A 27,899-nucleotide genomic window follows, 5' to 3' on the forward strand; every position below is an offset into this window, starting at 1 on the left:
CTGTGAGCCCCCATTGCCTTTGGCTGAGCCAAAGCATGGGGGATTTGAGTAGAGCAGGAGAAATGGTGATGGGAAGGAGCTGCATTTTGCTTGTGATAAGTTTGTGAGATCTTTTTGTTCCTCTATTCTCTGGACTCTCTTTGCGGTAAATTGTAGGTTACTGGAATATAAGGCAATTGCAATCTATGCAAGCAGAAATGCACAACTGAAGACTTAGAAAAGAGGTTTTGTAGGTGCTTGGCAGAGTTGCTGGTGCTGTAATTATTTTTGTAGGTTTATTAGCTATGTGAAAATCACAGACTGATGAACTGGAATGTATGTATTTATTTGAAAGTTACGTTTTTGTATTATTATGCTTTCTTTCCATTTTAGGCCACATCTAGACTCCTGGTGAACTACCAAGAACCCTATCGCTCCCAGATTTTAGATTATCTGTTCAAGGTAAAGTTGGTTTCATTGCTACAATAACCTCTAATTTTGTGCAGAATTTCTTATTGTGTAATGTTGGAACTCCTATACTATATTCAGTACTACTTGAAATTAGACAAAATCCTGTCTTGTAAATCATGTACTTTAATGTTGGTTTTTATCAGAACCTTAAATTTTAGCTGTTGTTTTTGTCAACCAGCATGTTGTTCAGGAGCCTGTTTCTTCAAATTACTATGAAAATTCCTTTTATGTTTTTATGACATATTTTAAAAATATGTTTTCAACATATTTTGATTATCCATGCGGGTGTAAAGAGGATTAAATCATTTTTGTGGCTAAAATGAGGGGATTGGCTCTTCCTAGCAATTGCAGGAAGTGGGTCTTCAGGCAGTTTTGATTTTTTTTTTTTTTTTGAGGACAGATAGATTCACAGAATGTGAAAATGACTGTGCAGAATGCATCATTTCAATAGCGTATCTGCTTCAAACTAGTCTCAAGTGCAGTTACTCTAGAAGGTGCGTGAACGTTACTGGTTTGTAAGCTGCTTTAGTTAGCAAGTGTAACCTGTGGAGTTACCTAATTTAATATATGGTAAGATTATTGCAATGGATAGTAATAACTTGTTTTGCTTTTGACACTGTAAATTACTCTGCTGGAAGCGGATGTCATGTCACTTTCAAGTAGTGTAATCCAGATGGCTGGAGGGGAATAATTTACTGTGAAGTTAAAGATTTGGTTGTAAAGGGAGTAGTAAGGCATAATATGTGACTGGGTGATCAAAACCTATGTTTTTTGGAGACTGAAGCTGTGTGTTACAAATATGAGTTTTCTGAAGGAATCAATAGGCATGTGGTAAAAGAAAGTCTGGCTGAGAGTTCATGATTTTCAAAGAATTTTTGGCATGTTCTTTCACCAAAACCTCTCAAGCTGTCATAAGATACCTGGGAGGGGTATACTTTGCCTCCTTCTCCTTGTCTTTTAATGTCAGTCAGCTTTCATGATGGGGATGGGAGAGAAAATGTGTTAGAAATTTAAAATCAGAAATGTCAGGCAGAAAAATGGTGAATTGGGAATATTTACTTCTTATTGAAAACAATTAAAAATATCCAGAACTTGTAAGCCAAGCAAATTATTGTCTATGCAGCATATTTTTTTAATCAAACTGCATTCTTACATCTTAAAACTTTTTTTGAATGCCAAAATTATACTTGGGTAATGCCATGGAAGAGGCCAGCTCATTAGTGCTTATTAAAATAATGATTAGTTGTAGCTTCTGGCTTGAGCAACTGTTAAGCCACTAATGGCTGGAAGAACATACTAGGAGTAGAATCACCTATATCAGCTTGAATTTTATATTCTGCTCCACCAGTCAGATGCCGGGGGAAGAGGATAGTGGACTTTGTGGCCATTTGTTTTCCCGTGTGGTGTTTTTTATTCTCTCACCTGTAGTTAGCAGATTATTTCTGACGCGTATATATGCTCTTTCACATAAGCAGTGTAATCCTTTTCATAATAAATTATTTACAGAAATATTAACTTCAATAATTTGTTTTAAAAGAAAACAAGCTTGACTTATAATAGCATTAAAAGTATTGTGTTTCTCATATAGCCTGTATTCTACTTTAAGAGTGCTTCAGTATTTTCTTGAGCATAACCGTTTTAAAATTTGCACAGTTGGAGAGAAGTGTCATTACTGTTTCGAGAGTCAGTAAAACTGCCTAAAGATACGTGTACTATTTATCTTGCTCAATTTCCTTTTGAAGCAGAATTTTGTATAATCTCTCATTGTGTCTGTAATGGATGTTTTAAAAAAAAAAGTATTGAATTTTTAGCATCCTCAAAATTGTACACTTATTTATTGCATTCTTCTTGTTAACAGAAGGATTCTGTTTGTTTTTCTGTCTCTCTTTTTTTATAGCCTAATTTTGGTGCTTCTTTACATATCCTTAAAGTAGAGATTGGAGGTGATGGACAATCAACAGGTATGGATTTTGCATGAACAGGGTTTAATTTATTGTTGCAGTGATGCCGTAAGCAACACATCCTGCATGTGTCACTTAGCTGAAGTGTGGAGTTGCATTCTGTAGTTCTACTAAAGCTGCAGAAAAACATAATGAAGTCTGCTAACTTTTAGAAGAGAAATTTACACTAACATTCTGGAGACAGTTGTCACTATCATGTGGTTAATAAGTTGCATTCTAGAGCAAATGAGCTCTTTCCTCCCCCTGCACACACCGCCCCCACCCCCCAAGATTTAGGAAGTTCTTGTAGCTTTCTGAATTGCTGAGCATTTCTCAAACACTGGTTTTGTAATACAAACTGTAAAACTAGTGTAGGACTAGGTAGTTTATATCTTAAAAACATGAAAATGTGAAGACAGCTGGTGAGAAGCAATTTTGTTTCTTTGGTTTAATGAGCTGCTACATTTCACTGGAGTAGCACTGTCTGACAGTAGGCACTATATTTTTTTTTTTTTTTTTTTTTTTTGCCTGGCCACAATTGCAAATGAAAATGGCCTGGTGTAATTTGCCTAGCTGGTTATATTTACATATAGGAGAAACTGTTTAGTAACTGCTTGTGAAGCTGAGAAGCAGTAGCTAGACTACAGCACATCAATAGTAGACTTAAAGCAGGCTCGGTTAATAAATAGAAAGCATAGCATCTGTCTTTGCTGCATTTTATATATGTCTTTTGTTTACTTTCCTTAAGAAAAATTAACATGGTGAAAAGTATTATGCTGCATTTAAGAGCTTGGTATTTGATCAATAAATTGCTGGTTAGAGGAGAATGGAGTCATCTTCATGCATACACAGACCTTCTTTTCAAACGCTCTTGCTACTGGCGAAGGAGAAGTTACATGCTTCTTTGATCGCTTTCCAGATTTTAGAAGTAGAACAAATAAGATGCATATGTTTTAACACACTAGACTGCAGTTCTTATTCTGACCTCAGAGGTGTGATCAGGAGTCTTAAGTTTGGAATATAATTGTTGTTCTATGTCTCTGACAAGTAGAACTTTCAAATAGTCAGGTAAAAAAAATCAGTCCTATTTTCTGTAATGAAATGTGCTGTTTCAGCAGGTTTTATAACAAGAAAAAAAGTGTCTCATCAGAAGAGATCTCTGGAACAATTAGGCATATAGTTTAGCATGAGTAATTGTTGCAGTTGCATGCACAAGTTATTAATTGATTTTTTTTATGTGTAATGACTTCCCATGCAGCACTGATTCTTTTGCACCTTTCTAATTTGTTTGCCTTTGCCTGAGGGAAGTTTGTGCTTAGCCTTCAATTCTGAAAACTCTTCTTGCAGTCACAAAGCACCATGGAAATTATAAACCAGATCTTTTACTATAAAAATAAAACAATCTCTGTCCTGTAATGGCAGTTCCTTTCCTTTCTGTACCTGGACTTGCCTTGCACAGAAGAAACAAACTATAACCTTCTTTTGTTTGCCTTCTGGTTTAGATATAACCTGCTTCTACAAACGTTGGGGGTTCTTCCCCTTCCTGATCTTAATGCTGTAACTTTCCTAGTGGTTGTTGGGACCAAAATAATTGTGAATATAGATTTAGTATTATCATAGTTAGGGATAGAAAATGTCCAATAGTTAATCACATTCTGATATTAAAAGCAGGCATAGTCCTTTAAAAATATTAAATTTATGCTAAGTTAATATGCTAAGAATGAAGGGTGGCAAGTCTTGTGTGCTCCTCCAACTAGTCATTTTGCTGTGAAATATAAGCCAAAGAATGTGTGAACCATGTTGGAGATATGTGCTCACATACTATGGTGGTGAGCAATACAGAAAACTTTGTGATGTGTAACAGTGTATGACACAGAAGATAATTGTGAGCTGCCTCTTTCCTTCCTAGATGGTACTGAACCCTCCCATATGCACTATGAAAATGATGAGAACTACTTCCGGGGCTATGAATGGTGGCTGATGAAAGAAGCTAAAAAGAGGAATCCCCAAATTAAACTGATTGGTAAATTGCTTCAAGCTTTAGGATTTAAATGCTTTTTTCCCCCCAACTAAATGTCATATCTGACCCTTAATTAGCATATTTATTTTAATGGGTAGATGTTTTGATGTTGCAGTAGACAAAGCAGAATCTCTGATATTTCGTAAGCTTGCCTTGATGCTTTACTTAAACTTACCGTGTTTTATTTTGTTACAGTAGCAAAACATTCTTATTTTGTGCTACTGTAACAAGTAGCATAACAAGAATGAATGTAACAAGTAGCATAGGATCATTTGCTTTTGTCAAGTAACATTAATGCTTAGACTGTATCACAGCAATGAACATAAATGGTTTATCATCAGCTGAATTTATGAATAATAGAGTAAAAAAAATTGGGAGGGATAAATTAAACTTACAGGAAGCATATATGTAAATCTTATATGCACTAAATTCAATTATATGTTCTTACTACAAACCAATCACCCCCTCACCGTTGTAGTGGTTCTTGTCTTCTGAATTCTCTTATGTCTGTAGCTAAGTTGTAAGGGGACTTTCCTGTCTCCCTGTTTTGATGACGAGTTGTGTGTGTGCTGTGACAATACAAATGTGGAACCCTAGATTTTAGTTGAAACACTTTACGAAATGTATTTCGCATGAAGCAAGGTAATAAATCTATCAATTAAAAAGTATCTAATGCCCCTTCTTCCAGGGATCAGTCTTTGCCGCATCCAGCCACAAGGCATGACTTGGGGCAGGATTTGCTCGTCAGGTTCTGTTAGACAAGCACTGTGACAAGCAGTAAGCTTACCATCTATGAATGATTGTGATTATTAATAACCTCCCTCTTCCCTCAGATCAAGCTCTCAACAAAGGAAGGAGGGTTTGCCTTTGAATTAGCCTATGGTATCTTGTACAAAGTCAGTTGAAAACTTAGCAGGATCAGGTTAGGTAAATTTATTGTTCTTGTTTACTTCAAGATCCAGTAAACAGCTGAGACTTGGAAATGCTTTTTCATTATCCTAATCTTTCTTCCCCTATTACGATCAGATCATCACTTCTGAAATTCATATTGAGGAGATTAATGATTTTTGGTGTTCGGTATTGATCCTTTGTCTATAACTTTGTAAATTTTTATCCTAAAATCTTTGGAATTTTAAACCTGTTAGAGCCAGTACCACAAAATTGTAAGACTGCACGTAGTCAGCTATTCTCCAGTAATGAAGGTTTTCTAGCTTAGAAAAAGAAGCAACTATAATATGTTTGATCAATATTTATATTAGAGCATACTCGCCAGTTAAAAAAGTTCTGTTTCAACGTCTTCACTGGAACTATGTGAATTGGAAGTCCATATCTGCTCCGTCATTTTGGGTAGAACAAATTACAGCTTGCTATTGAAGCTTACTGAGTAATGTAGACCAACGACTTAATTCATTTGCTTTTCTTCTCTTTTTTCAGGATTACCGTGGACATTTCCAGCATGGATAGGGAAGGGTGAAAACTGGCCCTATGACTATCCAGATGTCACTGCTTATTATATTATTTCTTGGATATTAGGAGCTAAACAGTATCATGATTTAGACATTGATTATGTTGGGGTCAGTAAAGCAAAATCTCCTGTATATTTTATCTGTCTTCAGTTGCAAAATCTTGGTCTTGTCTCTATTTGTTGATTACTGGAGGAGGGGGATGGGAAGAGATATTGTTTTGTAATTGCAGTTTTGGCATTTTCTGTTGCAAGAGGAAAGGCAGAAGTTATGGTAGTTTACAGTCATTCTGCAATTATGGCCATTAAAGCAGAACCAGTGTAAAATGGCCAGTCTCCTGTTTTCACAATTCTAGAACAAAGTTACCAGAGAATTTGAGAATTCTGAAATCTGCTTGAGTCTTGGGCTTGTCATTTTCTGCCTTGCTTGTTCTGCTTGGATTTCAGCAGTTACCAGCTAACAAAAAGCATTAATTAAGAGAGTTTGTGAAAGTCAGCTAACATGACTTCTTGGCATAAAATATGATCACTGTTTTGTGGAAGCGGAGTCCCCTTGACGTTGCTGACTTAGTTCAGCTGTGTCAGTCTTGCATTTTGAGTAACACAGTGATGCTTCAGCAATTCAACTTGTGAGACAGGGAGAACAACTGCTGTTAATTTTTCTCTTTGCTATGCTCTTAGAGTAGAAGGTAAGTTCTGCACTTTACGTATGTGCAGAACATTGCATATTGTCTGATTTCTCTGTGGGTATGATCTGAAATACAGGAAAGCAGTGAGGTCTGTGAAGGCTCAGAAACTGTCAAAACAATTTTAGTGCTGTTCTGATTCTACATTGTTAGCCTTTACTGCACTTTTGGTTTATAGCAGGTATTATATATCATTATTTCCTTTATGATGAAATGAGCCTTTCAGTAAGTGACTTTTTGCTTGGCTCATTTCTGAAGTCACATATTAGCACTTATGGAAAGATCTAGAAGTATCAAAATCAAATGGACACATCCCACTTGCAAGAAACTGTCTGCTTGTACATGGTTGGGTAATCTACACGTACAGGGGGATGCTTTCACCTTTACTGGTGAATGCGAGACATAGCGCTTATGTTGTGATTAGAAAAAAAGAAAGAAGGTTTTTGACTATGCATTTTATTGGCCAGGGTATTCGGTAGAAAGGAAGACCAGCATTCCTGCATTTAAATTTTTAGCTGTGTTTAGCTTAAACACTCTTTCCATAAAAGATGGAAAATGCAGAGCAACAGAAATGAGATCATTTTACGTCTGTTTCTGTTTACTTAAACTATGCTAGTCTCTCTTACTCAAGTATGGATTTAGTCCATGCTTAGAAAGAACTATAAGTGTAATTGAATAACCCCCTGAAACTGTAGGCAACTGTAACTTACTCTAGCTTTCCTACGTCAGTGTGTGGCAACAGCAGCCATTCATTAGGACCACACCTTGAAGCCACAATGTGTTTCTCAATGATTTCTAACAAACTGTAGACCCATTAGTAGTAATGCGTAACACTGCTACCATTGTAGAGTTCAAGCAGCTCTAGAGTTCTTTTCAGCAAAGCAGCGATCAGTAGACCTCAGAGATAGATAAACAAGCAGTTATTTTGAAGTTTCATACAGAATTTTCCCCTGAAGAGCTGATAACAAAACCAACCAGAGTACTTTCCTCTAGCAAACTGAAACCATGGAGTTCATTAATGGATTGTATAATTTTACATATACGTAAATAAAATCTTTCATTATGGATTGCCATATCCTGATTTTTCTAAATGGCTTTTTGCTTTTCCTTTATAGATATGGAATGAAAGGGCATTTAGTAGCAAATATATTAAGGTATGTATTTTTTCTTCTTTCTCCAAAGTGAAATGTTTGTCTTTGTTATCATATGTAAACAACTAGCTTTTCTGAATTTGCCTAGAAAAGGGACCTTAATTCTGCAACTGCTTTGCTTACTGAGCTCTGTTTCTCATAATTGCAGGCATGGAATGTTAACAGGATCAGATCTCTACATATCTTTTTGTGTGTGTGTGAAACTGTTAGTTTGAAGTTTAAAGGTGTCAGTCTATGCTAAATGTTTAGGGCCTCTACATTTTAATGGAAGCTCCAGTTGATGCTACTGAAATCATACAAATTCATCATCTTTCTACTGCCTTGGATATAGTCCAAGACCTGGAATTACTTAAAATTCTGTAGTAAAGTTCCAGTGGATATAATACTATATTTATTGCTATAAAACTCTAGGTTCTTATTTTATGGAAAACATAATAAAGGCTCTCTGTTTTTAGTTTTGTAAAATTCAGTACTTCCTGTTCCAAAGGAGTTGAAAGAATACAGTATTCCACATAACCAACCTTGAGATATCTCTAATATCTCTCACTGCTCTCAGCCCCTGCTGCTTGTCAGCCCCTGCTGCTCCCTGCCCTTTATGAAAACTCACTTCAGTTTGTTATGTTATGTTGAAGTGGAATCTTAAGTACAAGCTTCTGCTTTGTTCATTTCCATGTTGCTGCTTCAAGGCTAAGAAGCAATAGCATTACCGCTTCTTAAAAGCAAGTAAGAGTTAAATTGAATGTCTAGAAAAAATGCTGATTTTTTTTCCAGGAATTGATTTTTTTTTTTTTTAGCAGGGATTGAATCCAATCTGCTTAAAATTAGCCAATTCATGGCTGTTAGAAAAGCTTCAGTTCTTACAGTTTGTATACACTGGATGAGGTTACTCACATCATTTGTCCTTGGCAACTTCTGTAGTTATTTTTTTTTTCAATCATTAGTTTTAATAGAATGATACAGGAAATGGTGTACAACAGTTAAACTTGACATTGCAGTAGAGCAAAAAAGTATTTGTCATGAAGCTGGCATATAAAATTCTGCCTACTCTTGAAAACTGAGAATGCTGTCCTATAAAATGTTACTTTTTAAAATGTTATTTCCTAGAATGTAGAATTAGATGAATACCCTTATAGCCATTTCCTATGATTTATGCAATGCTTTGACTGAGGGAGGGCAGGAAGCACTGGCAGAAAGTTCTATGCTGGGCGTATAGCTTGTACAAAGAAAGAGGAATACCTTATATCCAGCTTTGAGTTTCTTGTTAAAAAATATGTTAATCAACCATGTATTTTAAACTGATCTACTGGGTCAGTAACCACAGTAACTTAGTTTCCAATTCTTATCACATCTTAGACCAAATTCTGTTATGTATATTTCACTCCACAACTAATTTCATTAAAGGTATTTTCTAGACTCTCGCTTTTGTAGGCTGCTAGGTCATTAGTTCCTTTGGACACAGAGGTTTGGCACTAGAGTTTTCAAGTGACTTACAAAATCCCTTCTAGAGAAAACAAAAATACACTGAAGTGTGACACAGCAGAATATCTTGGCACCTATGTCAAGGTGTCTTCTTTCTTTGGGCACGTTAAGTAACAAAACTCTAGTGGATGTGTAGATGCTTCAGATTTTGCTAGTGAAGCAACTTAAATCCCTGTCTAAACTTGTTCAGTGGGTGTGCTTAGAATCCTCTTAAAATATCCCATCCCAGTGTGTGTTAACTACAAACCATAGCCTAACTTTTTAAAGCTGGGAAACAAGTTCATAGGGTGCTGTCTATTACAAAAACCCCTCAGGAAACAGAAGTTTTCTGTTATATTTAGCCTCAGGCAGCATGGGGTCCAGGGATTTCTTTTTCAATGGAGAAATCAGTAAGGTTACTAGTAGTCTCCTAAAGGATAACCCTAATAGTAGGTACGTTATGCTGGTAGGCTAGGAGGGGGAGATGTGTGTGTGGACTTTAAGTAGAAATCTCTAGTTCTTCAGTATGTATACTACAGAAGCAAAACTAAACAGAACTGGAAACACTTGTTTGCAGGCTGGAGTAAACCAATGCAAGTAAAATGGAAGATAAATAGTGAGAAATGTATTTTTTTTCTTTTTTTTGAGCTGCAAATATTATGTCTTTTCTGACTAGATGTTATCTTGCTTGGAATGCCTATGAGACTGAACCCTTTTTACAAAGAATCATCAGAGAGAAGGCAGATTTTATTGTAAATAAAATACTAATTTTATTTCCCTATATCACTGGCTCTTTTTTAAAAAAAACTGTTTTTCTGGCTTTCTGTATGTCTTGTAAGAAATAGAAGTGTTCTGTTTCGCTCAGTCCTATGTCATGTCACCTGGAGGTTTTCTCATCTGTTTGACTTGGCTTCCTAAGGTGGGGAGAATGAATTAACAAACTATGGAGCGTAGGTGTGGCATTCTGCTTGTTAGTTTTTTAAATGCTGTTGAATTAGGACTAAGCTTTTGGTTTCTAGAGCTAAATGTTTAGTTTAAAATTTGATCATAAAATCACCCCAATGTTTGCTGAAAAGTGTCAGCCTTCCCTCCGCTGTACATTAATTGATATAAGGCTTTTTATTAAACACCTGTTTTACCATTCATTCTCTTACTTTGCAGTGTTGTGTAGCATTTATTCTCTAATCAGCATGATAGTTCTATTTGCCACTTTGGAAAATGGTCTATTTACTGAAGTATGCTGTTGCACACCAAACATTGTCGGTAATGTCTGACAAATACATGACACAGATAAGCTCTTAGTTATCTTACTATATTTTTACTTACTTCATCCACTAAGGTGCTAGTTATGTTTCTTAAGTAGAAAAAATGAAAAAAGAAATGATTCTATGTCTTATAAATTCTTATTCAAGAAGATCGTATTCTTCCAATTAGATTTTTAAATATTGTCATCTTAAAATAACCCTATAATTTAAGTAGTATGTGTATATAAATGTGAATACTGGGTGTGGGGGAAGCAATCTGCATATGTTGTTATGGAGTGCATTTTGAGTGTCTACAGTTCTGTGTCCTTGGTACACTTATCTATCAACGTGGAAGTTCTGCACCCTTTCTAGTCCTTTTGTTCTTCTGAACTATCTCCATGTTTAAGCAGTTTTCCTGAATGTCTAGCTAGTGAGAAAGCTTTCAATTGCAAGGACCTTACTGTAAGTATTTCTGCCATTATGAATTTTTCTTCTGGTAAACTTTATGCTTCAAAGGCTTCAAGCAGCTGCATGTAACTTCATTGTTACTTTTCTTCTTCTTAATAAGTTTTATGTCCTTTAGATCTAAGTTTTTATTATCACCAACACTTGCACTTTGCTTTGTGTTCTTATTTGACTAAAGTCAAAATATAAATGCTCCCTATTCTCCTTCACATTGCTGGAGGGCTATTACAATTATTTAAGGATTCACGCCTACTGATCTTCAAATGGTTGTAAAAATCTTTCTTATGCATGCATACATACAGCACGTAGTACATCATTCCTTTATATTCAAGATTGAAAAAAGGAGTTTCAACTGTGGACTGATGTCCTTTTTCAGACGCAACTGTATGTGGAAGCTGGTGAAAATTCTCTCTTAATTTTTTTTTTTCAATTGAGTGTTCAGATGAAACATGCTTGTATAATATCAGTCCTGTATAGACCTGGTTCATTCTTAACTGTTAGAGCTGGGTATATTTTGCAGGTATACATCTACAGGCAGATGTGAGAGGTTTATCATCTTTGATAGTGAAATAATAAGGAGAATCTGGAAATACAGAATAGGAATTCTGTTCTACTGGCATGTTTGAGTTCAAAGTTGACTGCTGTCAGTTTTGTTGTAAATATGCAATTCCAGTTTTATGCATTATGTTCTTGAAAATTAGTGACATATGAGAGCCAAGTAGTGGGTAAACTTAAATATCAGACACTTAAAACACCAATGATTTTTTTTTTTTTTTTTTGTTCAGTAAAATTGCCTGTGAAAAGAATGCTTGGATGCTCTTCACTTGAAAAGGACAGATGCTTGGCAAAGACTTTTGTTCTTGTAGTGAACTGCATGGTTGCAAGTTTTTTTCTATTTTAAAACTTCAATCCCTGTTTTCTCAATAGACTTCTTTTTGGATCAAGTTAACTTTCACTTTTGATCACTTGTAAAGGCGTGTCCACTTCCACGTTCCATCCGATCATCACTTTTAGATGAACTTAACGTGACTGACTGTATGATAAATCCATTACTCATAAGTAATGCATTACATGCATGCGGTGGATGGAGTCAGTATGTTGAAAGTTTCTGAGTGGAGTACACGTATGCACATGGGGTGTCAAAAGTAATCCAAGTTGATGAGAAGCCCATTTTTATGTAATGGCTATCTGAATGTCATAAATAACCCTCCAGTGTTAAAAATACTTATCTTTGTCTTAGTTATCATCGTAGCTGTCTTTTGGGAAGTGAGAACTTTTCTTATCCATCTTGGTTTGAAGACAAATGCTTCCACTGATGACTACTGCAGTTCTTAAATTGTTTTCAGTCTAAAATTTTCATGTTGCCTGGTTGATGAAGGCTGTGGTGTTATCTGTTACTAAGGTACTTCGACAATCTTTGGACAGAGTGGGTCTAAGGAACGTTGGCATCATCGCTGCAGATGGAGATTGGAACATTTCAAAGGAGATGATAGTTGATCCCTATCTTAATGATGCTGTTGAGGTAGTCGGGTAAGTGTGGGAGAAGGAAGAAGTTTTACACATTGCTTATTACTTCATTTCTGTAAGTAAATCTTCATCTCCATTTTGAGAAGCCATATATTCTTATTTCATACTTCCTAGCCTTTTCCAGTTTTGTCACCATCACGTACAGTGGTGACTGATTACTCTTTCATGTCTTCCCCTCTTCTTGCAGTTTAGTGCATGTGTAAGGTAACCTTACCACGCTTCCATCACTTCTTTCAAGTGTTCAGTTAGGAGCTGTGTTTTAGGCTTCTTATCTTGGCACTAGTGAATGACAAGAGACTTTTAGCAAATCTGCATGTGCATCTTCAAAGTCAGAAAAACCTTAGGACTGAATTATTAGTCTGCAGTCAGTTTTAATTTTAGGTGAACTTGAACTTTAACACTAGAATTTATCACTCTGGGACTTTCCATGCTTGCAGCATTCTCTGTTATGTGTCCTTTGCTTGAGATTTTTCTGGTCATGTCCTAAACAAGGAGTTTCTGTTTGTGTCTTTTATCTGATAACAGATAGTATTAAAGTGCACACACAGTTGGTGAAGTAGAAGTAAAAGCAAGCATCCGAAGTTTTTGTTTGTTTGTTTGTTTTCTTTTAAACTAATACCACCATCTCAGTTTTAGCAGCTAGGAAGCCCACTGTTGTAGTTCTAGCAAATGGCAACTTGAAAGTTTGTCTGCACTCTTGCTCCATAATACGCTTTCTTACTACCTTGCTTCTGTCAAGTGGCTTGATACTTATTCTGCTGCTCTTGCTTTTCTGGTAACCTCCGATTTCTCAAAACTATAAATAGGTTTTCAAAATTTGTAGCATGCTCCCAGTGTAAATGACTTATACAGGTATAAATTGTTCACTTGTATTACATTTGTTAACATGCTTACCTCTATGGTTAACCTTACTGTGATAAGAACATGCTTGTGGTCCCTAGTGTACCATTTATCCTCATCTATATGTAAGAGACTGTGATAATATACTCATAATTTTTTAAACAAATGCATGGTCCAAAGGTTATAGCAAATCAGTTAAGCAGGGATTTCATAAAGCAACTGCTTGTGTATGTGTGGAGCTTATAAAAATTGATCACCTGGAAGTGGCTGCCTGATAAATGCTAATTATAATGCCAGCGTTGGTTTAAAAACTTATGATTCTAGGTTAGGCAAGACTTGCACCTCAGCAAGTTATAGTGCATTAGGAAATGTTTTAGTTGTGATTTCCATGCCAGTGAAACTTCCAGAATGAATGCACTGAGTGTCTATGCTTCTTATTTCTTTAAGAGCTTGACAGAATCAAGGCTAGAAGTACCTATTTCTGTTTGTAGCCCTCAGGGCTATGGACATGTTGTTTTGTTGTTGTTTTTTTTTTTTAAGATGAAAGTCCCTTTTATCAGAGATTTTTCTTGAATGTCACACATATTTTATTCCCAACTCCCCCACTCCTACTGATCAGAAAAAAATTAAGAGTTAGGAGAATATTTCCTGTGCAGTAGTGTTGTTACATATCAAGAAATTAAGGTTAGTACAAAACACCATGTTTCTCAGCCAGTGCTGACTTGAAGGCATTAACTACCAAACAGAGTTCTTGCTGACCTAGAAAAAGATAATAATATTTAGCTGTCTGTGCTTCAAATGCTCAGGTTCAGAAAGTTGCTAAAAGTACACTGTATCTGTATGTCTCTTAGATAATTGTGTTTGTTTGCAAAATCTGCTTGACAATCTGTTTTCCTAAATAGTCTTAAGTTCTTTTCTCAGAAATCCTTTCCTGTACATTGTACTCTTTTTCAAGTATAAGCCTCTCTGTAACTTTTTCTTACTTTTTCTATTTTGAAAGGGAAACCTGGGATTGAATTTATATTGTTTTATTTAGAAATTATCAAGATAGTTGAAATTACTGCTTTGGCATCCATCCACAAAAAGTAACTTTTCCATTTCTTTGTGTTTCCTTTCATTTTCTTTTCTCCTTTCTTTTCTTTTTCACATCGGGTAATTTTTACCTTGATAGCACTGCTCCCTGTGGAGCTTTATCCCTGCCTAAAATACCATTTGCAATCCCAAGCATATCTAAGGTAGATTTAAGGTAAAGTTTGTATGTTTGTTTTTCCCCTCCGTATTTGCTGTCTGCTGGCTTGTGATTTGAAAGATAGAGGACTTCTTGTTTTCTCTTTAGAGTAAAGGCTACCCAGCTATTATCATTGGTTGAGGGAGTGGTTGTCTTGAGCATATTGCTTGCCATCATTTCATACCAATGAGTTGCAGTACTTGCCATTGAAAACAGGAATTTTGTTAGAAGAGGAAAAGTGTTTATCTGGTACTAAATCTAATTGCTTACCCAGTATTCATAAAATGCTTGAAAATGGGGAAAAATAATTGGAATATAGTTAGCTCAAGTCTTAAACTGCGTTATGTTATGCTTCCTTGTTTTATTTGGAAGACCGTCTTCACTACTCTCTTCCTATGCTATTTTGATGGGTGCTATTTCTGTATTTCTATAGTATATATTCATATTAATTTTCTCCCAGGCTGTATTATGGCTCAGTACTACATCTTCTATTAGACTGGGATTATGGTTGCTGTGTTTAACAATGCCTAGCTCTATTTTTCAAGTCTTTGTTAAGGGCCTGTATGCCAATACACAATTAGACTTGAATACATGCCATGATATTTTTTTTTCTGATCTTTATCCAAAAGTGGACAAACTGAAAATGTTTTTCCATAGTTATCAATGATTTAAGTTATCTTTCCCTTGTAAGCCATTACAGTGGACAGTAATTGTATATCAGGTGGTAGGAAAAAATCTGCTTTCATCAGTTTTTATTTACCAGACAGAACAAATCATATTTTATTTTAAGTTGATGTAGCAGGAGGCTTTTCTAATACAATGTTCAAATAGCAAAAAATAGCAGAAACAATTCAGGTTGTGGTGTTTGGTTTTTTTTTTTTTTGGTCTCCTAGTGTCTGTTAGTTAAAAAGAAAGAAAACAATCATGGTAATTCATAATGAACAAAGATGATGGGTGACATATATAAGACCTATTTGTCAATGACTCTGGCTTTTATGTAAGGAGTTCTGTTGATTTTCGTAGCTAATATAGTTGCAATTTTGGAGGAAGCATTAGTCTTATGATCCAGGAATGCTTTCTCAGTTCAGTGGGAAGAACAAGTTCACTTCACTGTTACTTGCTCTTCCTGAGGTAGAAAACATTTTCTGTAAGAGAGAAAGATGAATTGAATTGGCTGAGACTGTGCTAAGCTGGTGCAACAATAAAGATTAATTACAGAAAATACTGTCTTCTGCATTTATTTTATGATTTTGGAACACGCTGCTTTTGCCATGATTTTAAACAGGATTTTTGTATTACATAGTTCAGAGCACAAGCTGTAACTGATCTTAAGACATAATGTTTGTTTCAATTAACAACAATAGATTTTAGTGGTAGAACAGCCTTGTGTGGGGCTGCTTTTTTTGGATCTTATTTCTGGGGATGTTATCCATAATTAGGTAGAATTATTGACTAACTTGGTTTGTACAGGACCTCTGGAGGTTATCTTGTTGAACTCCACTGCATCAAGCAAGTGCAATTAGATTGTGGTGCTGAGGCTTGTTTAGCTTTAATATCTTCACAACCCCTTTGGGCAAGTTATTCTGTGTGTTTGAGCATACGCATGCTCTTTCTTTTTTTATTTTTTTTTCCATTTCTTTTAAGTTCTTATACATAACTGAATCTTTCTTCAGTCCACAACCTGTACTGTTGCAAGGGGTTATTCTGTCCCAGGTGTAGGACTTAGTGATTGCATCTGTTGAACTTTATGAGGCTCCTGTCAGACTGTTTTTTTCTGGTCTATTAATTCCCTCTAAACAACAGCCCTTTTTTTTCAGTATATAATTGCTTTTGTGGGTCAGCCCTGGTAGGCAGCTTAGCCCCACACAGCTACTCATTCACTCCTCCCCAGTGAGATAGGGGTGAGAATCAGAAAGGTGAAAGAAATGATTTGAAGGTAACGCATTTGACGTTATCTGAATTTACAAGTACAGCAAACGCTGTTTAGGGGACCTCTGGACTTCAAGAAACTACGTTGTTAGACTTGGTCTTATGTGACATTTTAGAATTGTTTCATTGACTTTTGAGGCCTTAAAATGTCTCTAGGGAAGTTTACAGTCATTGCAGTTTTAAAACTTTGAATAAAATGCAGTTGACTAATAAGGTGTGTATGTGTCCAGTGTTTTTCTCGTTCCTTGTTTTGTTTGTATTTAGGAAGAGCTGATCTCATTTGTGTTGCTTCACTGTTAAAATGAAATAGTAGATTAGCAGGGATAATAGGGGGGAATCAACTCCGTTTCTTAATTGAATGTTTACTGTGCTGTCACAAGGTTTTTAAGTTACAATTCAGTTGCCCTGTATGTGGTCCTTGTAGCTAGCCCTCAGCATTGTAACATCTAAGTGGCTGATCTGCACATAGAGTATCTTGCATGAAATGTGATATGCTTTGTCTTTAACTTTATCTGCAGATTTCTGTGTGTAAGAAAATAAGAACTAAATGTTTTTAATTTTTCCTTTGTCATGTGCTTTGGGGTTTGGCATGGTAGAGGAAGAAGGTGTCCTTCTTTGAAGGCACTTTGTGCTCCACAATCTATTACGCTTCGTTTTATGTAACAGTTGTTGTCTGAGTAAAAACAAGAATTGGAACATGATTTATTTTGAAATCTGTTCAAATAGTGCTGATGAAGATGCTGCCTTTCCCGATATAAATTTTTAACAATTTGAAAAACATTTTTTTATTTCTCCCTTCTCTCTGTTCTTTGCTTTCCTTTTTTTTTTTCTTTTTTTTTTTTTTTTTCCCAAAGCTGTTGAGATACACATTGGATAAGCACGGTCTGCAGCAGGTGAGGATCATAGCCAGCGATAGACTGTGGGAGCCCATTTCCTTTGTCTTGCTGCTTGACTCTGAGCTCCACGAAGTGGTCGATGTGATTGGGTAGGGGGTTCTCTCTTTTTTTCTTTCTTGGTGGTTTGTTCATAGTTTGTCTTCACCTCACTTATTTATAACTAGCACAACCATAGCTTTACCTTTCTGTACCCTTACCTGCAATGAAAGGATTGATACTATAATATTTCTTACTAACATCCTGGCTGTTGTTCTGGTGACAGCCTCAACCCTTTAATTGAATCATGAGTCTCCTGTAAGGTGGAAGATTCCGGTTGGCTGTGGTTGCACTTTTGATGAATTGCAGGTTTTTGGGACAACCCTGTTTACTCTGAGGGTTGTTTTGGTTCCTGTATTTGGTATGCAAAAGTGCTCTAGCTTTACAGTTTTGTATACAGCCTTGTATTACAGACTTCCACTGGTCTGTTACAGAAATGGGCGTGATCCAGAAGTGAATTGGGGCTGTGATTCTTTTTTTGAGTCACAATAACGTCTTGATTCTCCCCGTTTTGATGGGAAAGCTTTCTTTGAAAAGCATGCAAACAGCTGACTTGTTTTTCCGGTTCTGGGTTTCATCATATAATACTAATATTTTGCAAAAGTAGTAGACTAAATGTGAGATTGATTACTGACTTGTCTGCTGAATGGATATGTGTGTAAGACTTGTTCATTAACTTTTCTTTTTATAGTAGTTCTAAATTTTAATTATTAGGTTCCATAAACTTGCCTGACCCAATTGGCATGTTTCAAATGTGGCTGTTCCTTGCCTCAATTTGAGTCTTTTTAATTCATCTTTATATATCTGACCCGCAGGAGGTGTAGAAATGAAGGCTTTCCCTCCAAATACAGATACACAGTCCATGTCCCTTCCAGATCAATCTCTCCCCCCCATTCTGAATAACAAAAAGTATCCTGGCAGTTTTTTGCAAGTAGAGTCTTGGATAATTTGTGGATCAACAAGTGAAAGCAATTGTGAATTCCCTCTGATCAGATACAAAGCCACTGTAGTTACCATGATCCCAATGTAGTGAGCATGCGTCCTTTCTTGCTTTTGTCAGCTACAAGTATGCATCCAGAGTCAGTTCCTGAAGCTCAATGGTTTTTACAATATCTTACTAAGCTATAGTTGCTTAACTCTTTGCAAATGTGAGTTTTATGTCCTTACTCTGATTCAATCTTAACAGAGAGATGAAACACTCTCTTGTGTAATGGATAATCAGTTGGCTACTGGACACCTAGTGGTGCACATCTCATCATGGTATTTTTTTAAAAAAATAATTGTTGGCTTTCTTTTTTTATTTCAAAAGTATTTCAGATAGACAGGATTTTACATGAATGCACATAAATCAGTTTTGGACTTTGTAACATAATTTGTGATCTGTGAGGTCTCTCATCAGACAAGCTGGATTGGAGATCAGTTAAAACTGCTGCTTTTGGGGTTTTTTTTGCACTATTTGCATTGGGGCTTCATCTGTAAGATACTGTAATGGCTAGAAACTAGGTGGAGCCCTGAAGACACACTGTAAAACTATTAATAGATGTTCACCCACATAGGAATGACACAGGTCACCAAAGCTCTTTATAATGTGATACTTCCAAACAGCTTTTCAGCGCTATTATGGATGCATCAATTTTACCAGTGAAATGAAATATAATGAATTATAAACAAGTATTACTCCTACTTTGAACAAATTTAAATTACATTGTAGCTCTTGAAAACAATGTTTTTCACGGATGGACTTGCAAATTCCATGGTTACTTTAGGTGTGCTTTAGTAGTAGTAGTACTTTAGATGTGCTACTTATTTGTAACACAGTTAAACCAGTTAGATTTTTGCATTCTCTACAGTTAGAGACCAAGCTATTCCAACTCTACATGTTGAAAATTTACACACACCCAGCCACCCACCATTGCTCTTCCTGCTATTAATTGAAAGAAAATAGGAAGTGTTCAGAAAGTCTCAGTGAGTTTAGAAGTAATAACTTTCATTTTCATCTTATATAAATTTAATATGCCATTAGGTGACAATTCAGTCTTTTTGGTTAGCAGCATCAGTGTTCTTAACCAGATCTGTTCCGAACACAGTTGGCTGTGTCAAAGAAAACCAGACCTTTACAGCAATGTGTTAGACCTAATTATGCCCAAGTTAACAACCTAAGAAAAACAAGATGATGTGACATTACTCCATGATGGAATCATAGAATTGTCTAGGTTGGAAGCATCTATAGTAGTGGGAATGCAAACTGTCCCAAGTCCCTCCCGGGCCTATGTGCTGACATAGAATGAGAAGCAGGAAAGACAGTGTTGTTAGCTGATGATTTCTGTTTTCTAGAGATGTTTTTGAGAACTAGGTTTTCATAGGTAGTGCTTTTCTGCAAAGCTTCATTGTAGTGTATTATTAAATAGGCTGATCTTTTCTAAGATTTATGTTATTTCTAAGGCCATGTTCTGATGCATAAGAGAAAAATGGTGGAAAAATGTGCTATTTCTATTGTCGTTTTCTCCTGCAGACCATTGCTATATGCAAAACAAAAAATGACACAAAGATTTTTGTTTGTTTGTTTTTTAACAAAGTTATTCAAATGAAGTCACTGTGGACAATTGTGCAAAGCAGCATTTGCAATCCATAAGTAGAAGAACTTTTCTTAATTAATATTATTTTCTTAATATATCTGATTTAGTCTAGCTGCCCTACACAGGCAACTGTGTGTTGTGGTTTTGGGTTTTTTTTTTTTTTTTTACATTGGAGCTATATTGTTCCATCATCTGCTGTATAAAACACACTCAATCTCATAATAGTTATTATTTTAAAAACACTTTGTTACCACTCTAACAGCTAGAGGCCCTAATGATAGATGAACCAGCTAGAACCATCTGCTGGTTCCAGAGAGACTGAAAGAAAGAGGGAACAATGGAAATATTTTTTTCTTTTTTATTTTTTTAGTAAATGACAGTGGTTTGGAGAATTCAAACACTGATCGTAATAGCTGTTGGTAAATTCTTCTCTCGCAGTGACTTTAAACTTAGGTGTCTTTCTTTGTAAACTTAGGTAAGCTTTAAACTTAGGTGTCACTTTTATTGTAATTCTGTTCCTACTATTCCTTTCATTGCCTTTTCTCCACCAAGATCCATTCTTTATCCCCCTTTCATGTTATACATCAATTTTCCTCTTTCTCTGAAATGGTCTTCTGCTATAGTGTGTCTGACTCTGCTCTTTTGACCAGAGAATCCAAAATCCCACTGCTTCTGCTGAAGCATTGCTTTTGTAAGAATGATGCATAAAATCTACTCCAGTTCATCTTTTCAGGCAGCAAGAAAAGTAGGTGTTTAGGTGTCTGTGGTTTTTCTTGAAATATTAATCATGATACTCAGGTCTCTCCAAATGGTAGTGGTCCTTGAGTGGACCAATTATTTCCTGGGGGTAATTGGAGTATAGTCGCTCCTTCATAGGAGTTTTCATTTCCAGTGAGGTAAAAAGATTGTTTTCACTACTGAAGAAGCAGAGCATGCTGTTCTGGACGCAGCTAATCTCCTGTCCTTTGCTGCACACCTTTTGTTAGTTGTTGAGGCTGTAGAGTGGCACAAGAGGTCTAAAAGAGGGCTGTGGCATGATCTAGTGTTTTCTTTAAATATAAATCGCATAGAGTTCAGCAAGCCCAGCGCATACTGTGCGCGAAAGCCTTCATTATAATCCCATAGCAAATGTGTATTTGGGTGGGTCTTTTTAAAGTATGTGCTCTACAGTGCTATTAAAAGTTTATAAAAAAAAAAAAGGTTGGTGTACTTATTTTTTTAAAAAGATAGTGTTCGTATGAAATAGGAGTTACAAACTCTTTAGTTGTGTCCTACTTCTTAAGGACTAATCTAGATATTAATGAAAGTAAAACAAACCCCCCCGGTTAACAGCACTGTAAGTGAAAAGCAAATATAATGTAAATTATGTTCATTAACAGTAATAGAAATTGCATCTAAGAGCAGAGAAAAATTATTAATTTCTCAGCTGGTGTTGAAACTGTTTTACCTGATTGCATACCAATGGGACAAAATGAGAATGTTATATGTGTGTGGGCTTGTAAGTGGAGCATAGCTGTCAATAAAGATACACTGAAGGAGTCTGTCGCTAGAACCTGTTTGTTCTGCCTGTAACCTTAATCCTGTTTATCATCGCTATTTTTTCCAACTTATTTCCATAGCTTTTAGTGAATCATTGCTTCTGTTTGTACTTCTGGGCTTTGATTTTTCTTTTTGTGGTAAGTGCTCTTTCTTTTTAAAACATTGTGTAGGGCTCACTATCCTGGAACAAAAACAGTGCCAAATGCCTTATTGACTAAGAAGAAACTGTGGTCTTCAGAAGATTACAGTACTTTCAATGATGAAGTTGGTGCAGGCTGCTGGGCTCGGATCCTGAACCAAAACTACGTGAATGGAAACATGACCTCGTAAGTGTTGTGCACTGTTGCTCGCCTTCACAGCTTCATATGTAAGAATTGTTTCAGGTACTATATAACACATCCATCTGCTATGGTAATATAGTAAGTAAACTGAAACTCTTTCCACTGTCAGTCTGAATTCAAATATAGTAAGGTATGAAGTTTACTGTCCTTACCTCTTTCAGGGGTAGAAGTCCCACAAGTTTTAATCTATTCTTGAGTTACTGTTCCACAGTATCCAATGGCTTATGCAGCTGAGTTCAGATGCCTTTGAGACTCTGACGATATTTGTTAAAAAGGGAATGTTCTTAAGAAGAACTAACAACACGAAAAACATTGGAGGAAAATAACAGTAAAGCTAGTTTTTCTACATTTTTCTTAGGGTCTTTATCATGTTGTTTGTCTTCAGTAGTCCAAGTAGGTACAGATGTCATTATCTAGTTTTTCCATACAACTTCTTTCTCAGAGTCCATTCTAAAACTTGCTGTAGTCTTTTGATATGTTTACTGTTTCCTGCACATTTTCTTTCCAAACTGAAATATGGGAGAAAGCTGTTCTGTTTATTGGGAAATATGTAACTTGCAGTTTTAAAAGAGAATAGAAAACACACTTTGATGTTTCCAGTGCAACAACTACTAATCTGAAAGAAAAAAAAAATCTGATTAAAGAAAATCTAGACATCAAGATGTAAGCATAATTGTTCAAAGTTTTTAGTTTTTATGTAACTTCATTTTGCAACAAAAAAGACAAATGTTTTTTGTCTGAAATGCTTGAAATGGAGCACAACACAAAGCACTTGGATACTCGTAAAGGGAAGTTTCTTGAGTAACATGGTTTCTATGATTCTTCTGTCTACTCTCCAAGCTGAAATTTTCTAATAGGTGAATACTTCCTATGTGAATTCCTGACCCTTCTGGTTGCCTCTTGACTCTCATATACTTTAGTATCTTACTTTAGAGTCTTTCTTTTCCCATTTTTTTTTTTCATTTTGACAAGCGCTTTGTAATTATATATGCCCCATTTGTTTAGCAACCTGATAGCGAGACCTATGTATTGTATTTAGAACTTATTGTGGAATAGTTCCAAGTCCATATATCCAATATTGAAGTTATCTTGGCTTTTATATTGTAAACAGACTTTCTGATGACAGGCAGCTTATCTTTCTGCTAAGCTCATTTCCTTTGAATTTGAGTTGCCTACATGCCTTTTCTAAGATTGAAACTATGCGGAACAAGTTTAATGTGAGCAAGTTGTTGAATTTACAATGCAGGAGTTGTTTATTTTATGAGCAACTTTTGTAGGATTTCAGATCTCTTCTGAAATGCATATATAGTGTGCTGAATCTATGGCAGTGACTTTAGAATATGAGGCCTTTGCACTCATCTGTATGCAATAGCAGAGCAGCATGCTAGCTTTTGGTTTCTTCGTAACTGCTTTATTGGCTGCGTTTCCATACTTAGGGGGCAGAGGTCTTAAGTTCAAGGTCCTAGCAGAAGATTTTCAGTGAAGACCAAATCAAAAGACCTGAAGTAATTAACCTTGCCAGTGTCCTGACAACTGCTTGAAATGGCAGCAACTCCTGGAGGATGGCTCGTTAACATTGTTATTGGTTTGTTATTTATACAGATAAAGGAAGGATTATTTTTTTTTTCACTGGTACTTCTACTGTCCCACCCCTCCATCCCCACCTTGCTTCCAAAAAAAAAAAAGTTACCAGCGGGAACAACCAGCCAACCAAAAAAACCCCCAAAAACTACCTCAACAAAAAGCTGTGAACTTTGGTAACTCAATTTTTTCCCCTTCAAAACAGGAGGAAAAGTAAATATGAATAGTCTCTAACCCTCAGTGCACATGTCCTTTAATGTGCAACTTTTTATGGTGATATAGCCAGAGAATGTATCATCAGCTTTGTAAGAGTTTGATTTGTTTTATTTTCCTCTCCTGTGGTTTTTTTTTCCTTTCTCCTTTAGCTGGAAAGATTATTATTTTTTTTTTTGGTATGCTAGAGAAAAGAGGAATAAATTATTATACTAAGTTCATCTAATGCTACCTGTATGAATGAAGCAAGCAAACCTGTTTTTCTTCCAGAACCATTGCATGGAACTTGGTAGCTAGTTATTATGAAGAGTTGCCCTTTGGTCGATGTGGATTAATGACAGCACAAGAGCCGTGGAGTGGCCACTACAAAGTAGAAGCTCCTATCTGGATTACAGGTAAAAAGTTTGTACATAAATTTGTGATGATCTAACACAGACCATAACTGTATTTTCCAAGGCCTTTATTTATTTAGTGTTTTTATGTGTAATATTTTTTGTACCAAATTAAATTATTTTTGTGGAAAGTTTTGTGAATACTTTGAAGAAGAAGGGAAAAAAATCTCCTTTCAATAGAAAGCAGAAAGATCCATTAGCAAGGGAAATCTTAATACTTGACTGTTAGATGCAGTAGAAATAAACAAACTACTGCCTTTTATAGCTATTACTATTAAAGTGTTTTGATCTAAAATGCCCATAAATGTTAGTGTACTTTCCTAGTTCCTTTCCGTTTTTTTTTTTTTTATCCTTAAGTAGACATTTGATACCTCTAAATTTGAAAAAATGGAACAAAGAACCTCTGTATTCTTGTCCTGCTTGAGATTCTTGGCTTGTGTAAGTCAGCATTTCCTTGTGCTTGAGAAAAGGGGAATTACGTAGATATAGTGTTTATGGACACGTGTATTCAGTGGCTACTCTGTAGTCCTGTAATATTTTACTGTCTTTGCCACAGTTCAGTAGAGTAGGTAGCATATGCAATGCCATAAAGGAGTGACAAGGCAAATGCTTTCCTTTTTATTCTTCTGCTAGTTACCTGTATATGTAAAAACATATTAAAAAAACAACGGCCATATTGTCATATGAACAGTTCAGAACAACTGAGCAGTTTTTCCTGTTTCCATGTTGCTCAGGATTTTCATGATCTAGGTCATATACTTCTTTCGTACTCTCTCTTACGTGCTGAAAACCTTTACTTATTTAGTTATCCCTCATGGAGATTCCCATCTATGCTTTCTCTCACTCAAATCTTTTTTTTTTTTAAAAAAAAAAAAGATATTTTGGAAAATCTAAACTCTGGTGAATATTCATATTGAATGCACATGACTGACTTATATAGTGGTGTAGTAGTTTTTTCTTCCAGTCTGAATAATTGCTATTATTTTAACTGTTTGGTCTGCCACAGAGATAATGTTTTTAATTGTGCCTTAGTGTAATTCTTTAATCTTTCTTCTTGTATCAGTAGAATCTGTTTGGAAGTTCCATGACTTGCTTCCCAAAATCAAGTTATGTTGTGTAAGAATGGAGAGAAATTTTAATTCAGACCACAAATTATATTATTTTTTATTAAGACTTAATTATTTTCCTCTATTGCTTTTTGTTCTGTTTGTCTCAGCACACACGACGCAATTTACTCAGCCAGGCTGGTCGTACTTGCAAGTGGATGGACACTTAAAAGGAGGTGGCAGTTTTGTAGCTCTGACAGATGGCCTAGGAAACCTTACCATCATCATTGAAACTATGGTATGTGCATCAGCAATTCCAATGAACTAGAAAAGAGATAGGAAATGTTTTGTTACGAAGAACCTGCTTTGATCGATGTAGTTCATTATCTATGGATATGTTCTTTGATGCTTGTAGCTTTGTTAGTCAGACCAGTAGAGGTCCTTCTTTCTGTCTAAATTTTGAGTGAGTAGTTGAATCTTCCCAGAGACCAATTTATATGTCATCTTTATATCACAAATTAGCTTTAATTTGATGACACTCTGTAAGGAAATTCAATCATGTACTTTTTTTTAAGTGGTATTCAAGATAAAATTATTAAGCTAGTATAATTGCAGTTGTCATTCAGATAACAGCAAAATAAATAATTGTAAATCGATCCTATGTTTCTTTTTTAATTTCAATTTATGCTATATACTTTTCATGAACATTGCCATATGATGCATCCCAGTAACGTATGTTCCTTCTGTTACATTTATTTTTCTCTTCAGACTCATAATCACTCTGAATGTATCAGGCCTCCACTACCTCATTTCAGTGTGACACCTCAGAGGGCAACTTTCTACCTCAAAGGGTCATTTGTAAGTGGATCTTGAATACATTTGATCAGTCTTGTAAAATGAATTGCTATCCATAATCAAATACATGCAAGACAGTATCACAGGTTAGCAAGAAACTGGAGTTCTTTATCTCTAATACTAGAGGCTGTTACGTACCTGGCAGTTTTAAGCATTCTAGTTCTGCTTTTACTGTGAGATGTAATGTCATAATGGAATTTGTAGAATTACTACCTCCCAGTCTAATGATCTGTGTACTGAAGGAGAAATACAGAAATACAATTGGATTTTTCTTTAGGATTTATTCCAAGGGTGCCCTGACATACTGATATACTTTGACCAGCCATCATGGCCACGACCTTTCTGGTTGTTATCAGCTTCCAGGGGAGTAGCTGCAGTTGACTGTATATTGTAGGTTATGTTGTTCCATCCTATGAAGAGATATTATGAGAACCTCACAGTTGTGGGTTTTTTTGTTGTTTTTGTTTGTTTGGTTTTTGTTTTTTAAAACCTTGCTAAACTGAACTTCCCTCTAAAAAGTGAACAATACTTTCACAGTGTAAACTGGAGTGAATCTTTGTAAGCTGATTTGGATGATTGCTTCTTAGAATCTGGAAGTGTTTACTTATTTGGAATTTGAATTTTGGTGGCATTAATTTCCTTTCATTTAGGAGGAGATAGTTTGGACAATACTTTTGGCAATAATCTGGTTTGCTCGGGAAGTGTAGTTGAGTGTCACTTATGATATACAGCTCCCTTTGCGGGAAGCATCAGACAGCTTATCCTAACCAAACTCTAGGTTGCTTGCTTTGTTTTTCACCTGGGTAACTAAAAAAAAAAATATTCTAGGAGTTGTGTATGATTAAAATCTGTAACTAATGTAGGTGATGTGCCATAGTATTGCAGAAGTTTGGAGATCTGTAAGCAAAGTACTTTGCTCAAAAATAATATAAAAGAACCAGCAACTAAACTAAAGGTCTCATTAAAGCAAAATTAGCAGGAGATTATTTCAGCCTGGTTGCTCCTAGGGGGAGAGAGTTTGTATCAAAGGGATACTGTTGTTGGTATTAGAGAAGCTAAAGATTGCATGTGTGATTGCAATGTTTTTTGTCTTTATAAGCAGCATTACTGCATGTTAGGACAATGGCTTATTGACGTATAATCTATAAAAAGATAAGCCATATGTAACGGCTAGCTGAATAGAGTGGTGGCCTCTAATGTGATCAACAGCTCTAAAATAACAAAAATTAGACACCCTTAGAGGACTGATATTTCTCAAGGTGAATATTAAAGTTGTTTGTTAGTTTGGGGTTTTTTTTTAATTTTATATTGTGTTTGATTGTAGTATATGGTGGAAACTCTTCAAGTGTGGCATTCTAGACTTGGTTTTGAATCTGGAAACTCTAGTCTTTTCCAGCAACTCTATCCTGTAAAGGTAAGTTGATCAGTTTTAATTACAGTCTGCAACTTCAGGTGGTTTTCTCCCTTTGCTGGAACCCCTGTACTTTCATGACTAAACTGCCTAATTAGGGCGTGTTTCATTAGCTCCATTTGACTACAATTTTACTAGCTATATTCAAGCTTACCTGGAGGTAATAAAGGGTTCTGGGGGAAAGGGGTCTTCAAAATAGCTCGGAGATACTAAGTGCTGAGGCAAGAAGATGAGATTTTTGCCTTAAATCAGGACTTTATAGATCTCCTTTATTTCAGGAACTTGAGTATTTTGTTATTTACCCATTTGATTTTTGCAGCTTGAGCTTTCTTTAATTCCAGGTGTGGAAGGGAAGTTTTTCTTTAGATCTAAATGTGGATGAAGTCTATACTTTAACCACACTCAAGACAGGGAAGAAATGTGGTTGCCCAGAGCCTCCACCACCTCAACCCTTTCCTTCAAATTACAAAGACGATTTCAATATTCGTAAGTCAGAATCCTCTTATCCAGAAACTTAATTCACACATGGATATAGTCTTAATGTAGAAAGACAATAACAATTACGTTATTTGAGTCCTCTAATGGAAGTGACATGAAGTAGTCTGAATGTGTG

At 35.8% G+C, this 27,899-nt stretch overlaps 1 protein-coding gene across 3 annotated transcripts in view; it reads left to right on the forward strand.

Annotated features, from left to right (window-relative positions):
• The window catches only part of GALC (galactosylceramidase), a 38,644-nt gene that overhangs the window by 1,148 nt on the left and 9,597 nt on the right, over positions 1 to 27,899 (forward strand). Inside the window, exons 1-13 of one of the 3 annotated variants that reach the window (XM_054201139.1) lie at positions 188 to 269; positions 373 to 441; positions 2,348 to 2,411; positions 4,300 to 4,413; positions 5,845 to 5,984; positions 7,674 to 7,712; positions 17,255 to 17,385; positions 21,618 to 21,773; positions 23,853 to 23,977; positions 25,191 to 25,318; positions 25,789 to 25,878; positions 27,200 to 27,289; positions 27,628 to 27,772. In XM_054201139.1, the coding sequence (XP_054057114.1) occupies positions 4,320 to 4,413; positions 5,845 to 5,984; positions 7,674 to 7,712; positions 17,255 to 17,385; positions 21,618 to 21,773; positions 23,853 to 23,977; positions 25,191 to 25,318; positions 25,789 to 25,878; positions 27,200 to 27,289; positions 27,628 to 27,772 (1,138 nt within the window). In that variant the 5' untranslated portion in view covers positions 188 to 269; positions 373 to 441; positions 2,348 to 2,411; positions 4,300 to 4,319. Of the gene's footprint in view, positions 1 to 187; positions 270 to 372; positions 442 to 2,347; positions 2,412 to 4,299; positions 4,414 to 5,844; positions 5,985 to 7,673; positions 7,713 to 12,278; positions 12,407 to 17,254; positions 17,386 to 21,617; positions 21,774 to 23,852; positions 23,978 to 25,190; positions 25,319 to 25,788; positions 25,879 to 27,199; positions 27,290 to 27,627; positions 27,773 to 27,899 lie in introns of those variants that run through there. The other 2 variants (XM_054201138.1, XM_054201137.1) reach the window with 2 other exon arrangements.

This window comes from Rissa tridactyla, chromosome 4 (genome assembly GCF_028500815.1).
Source record: "Rissa tridactyla isolate bRisTri1 chromosome 4, bRisTri1.patW.cur.20221130, whole genome shotgun sequence".
NCBI lineage: Eukaryota > Metazoa > Chordata > Aves > Charadriiformes > Laridae > Rissa > Rissa tridactyla.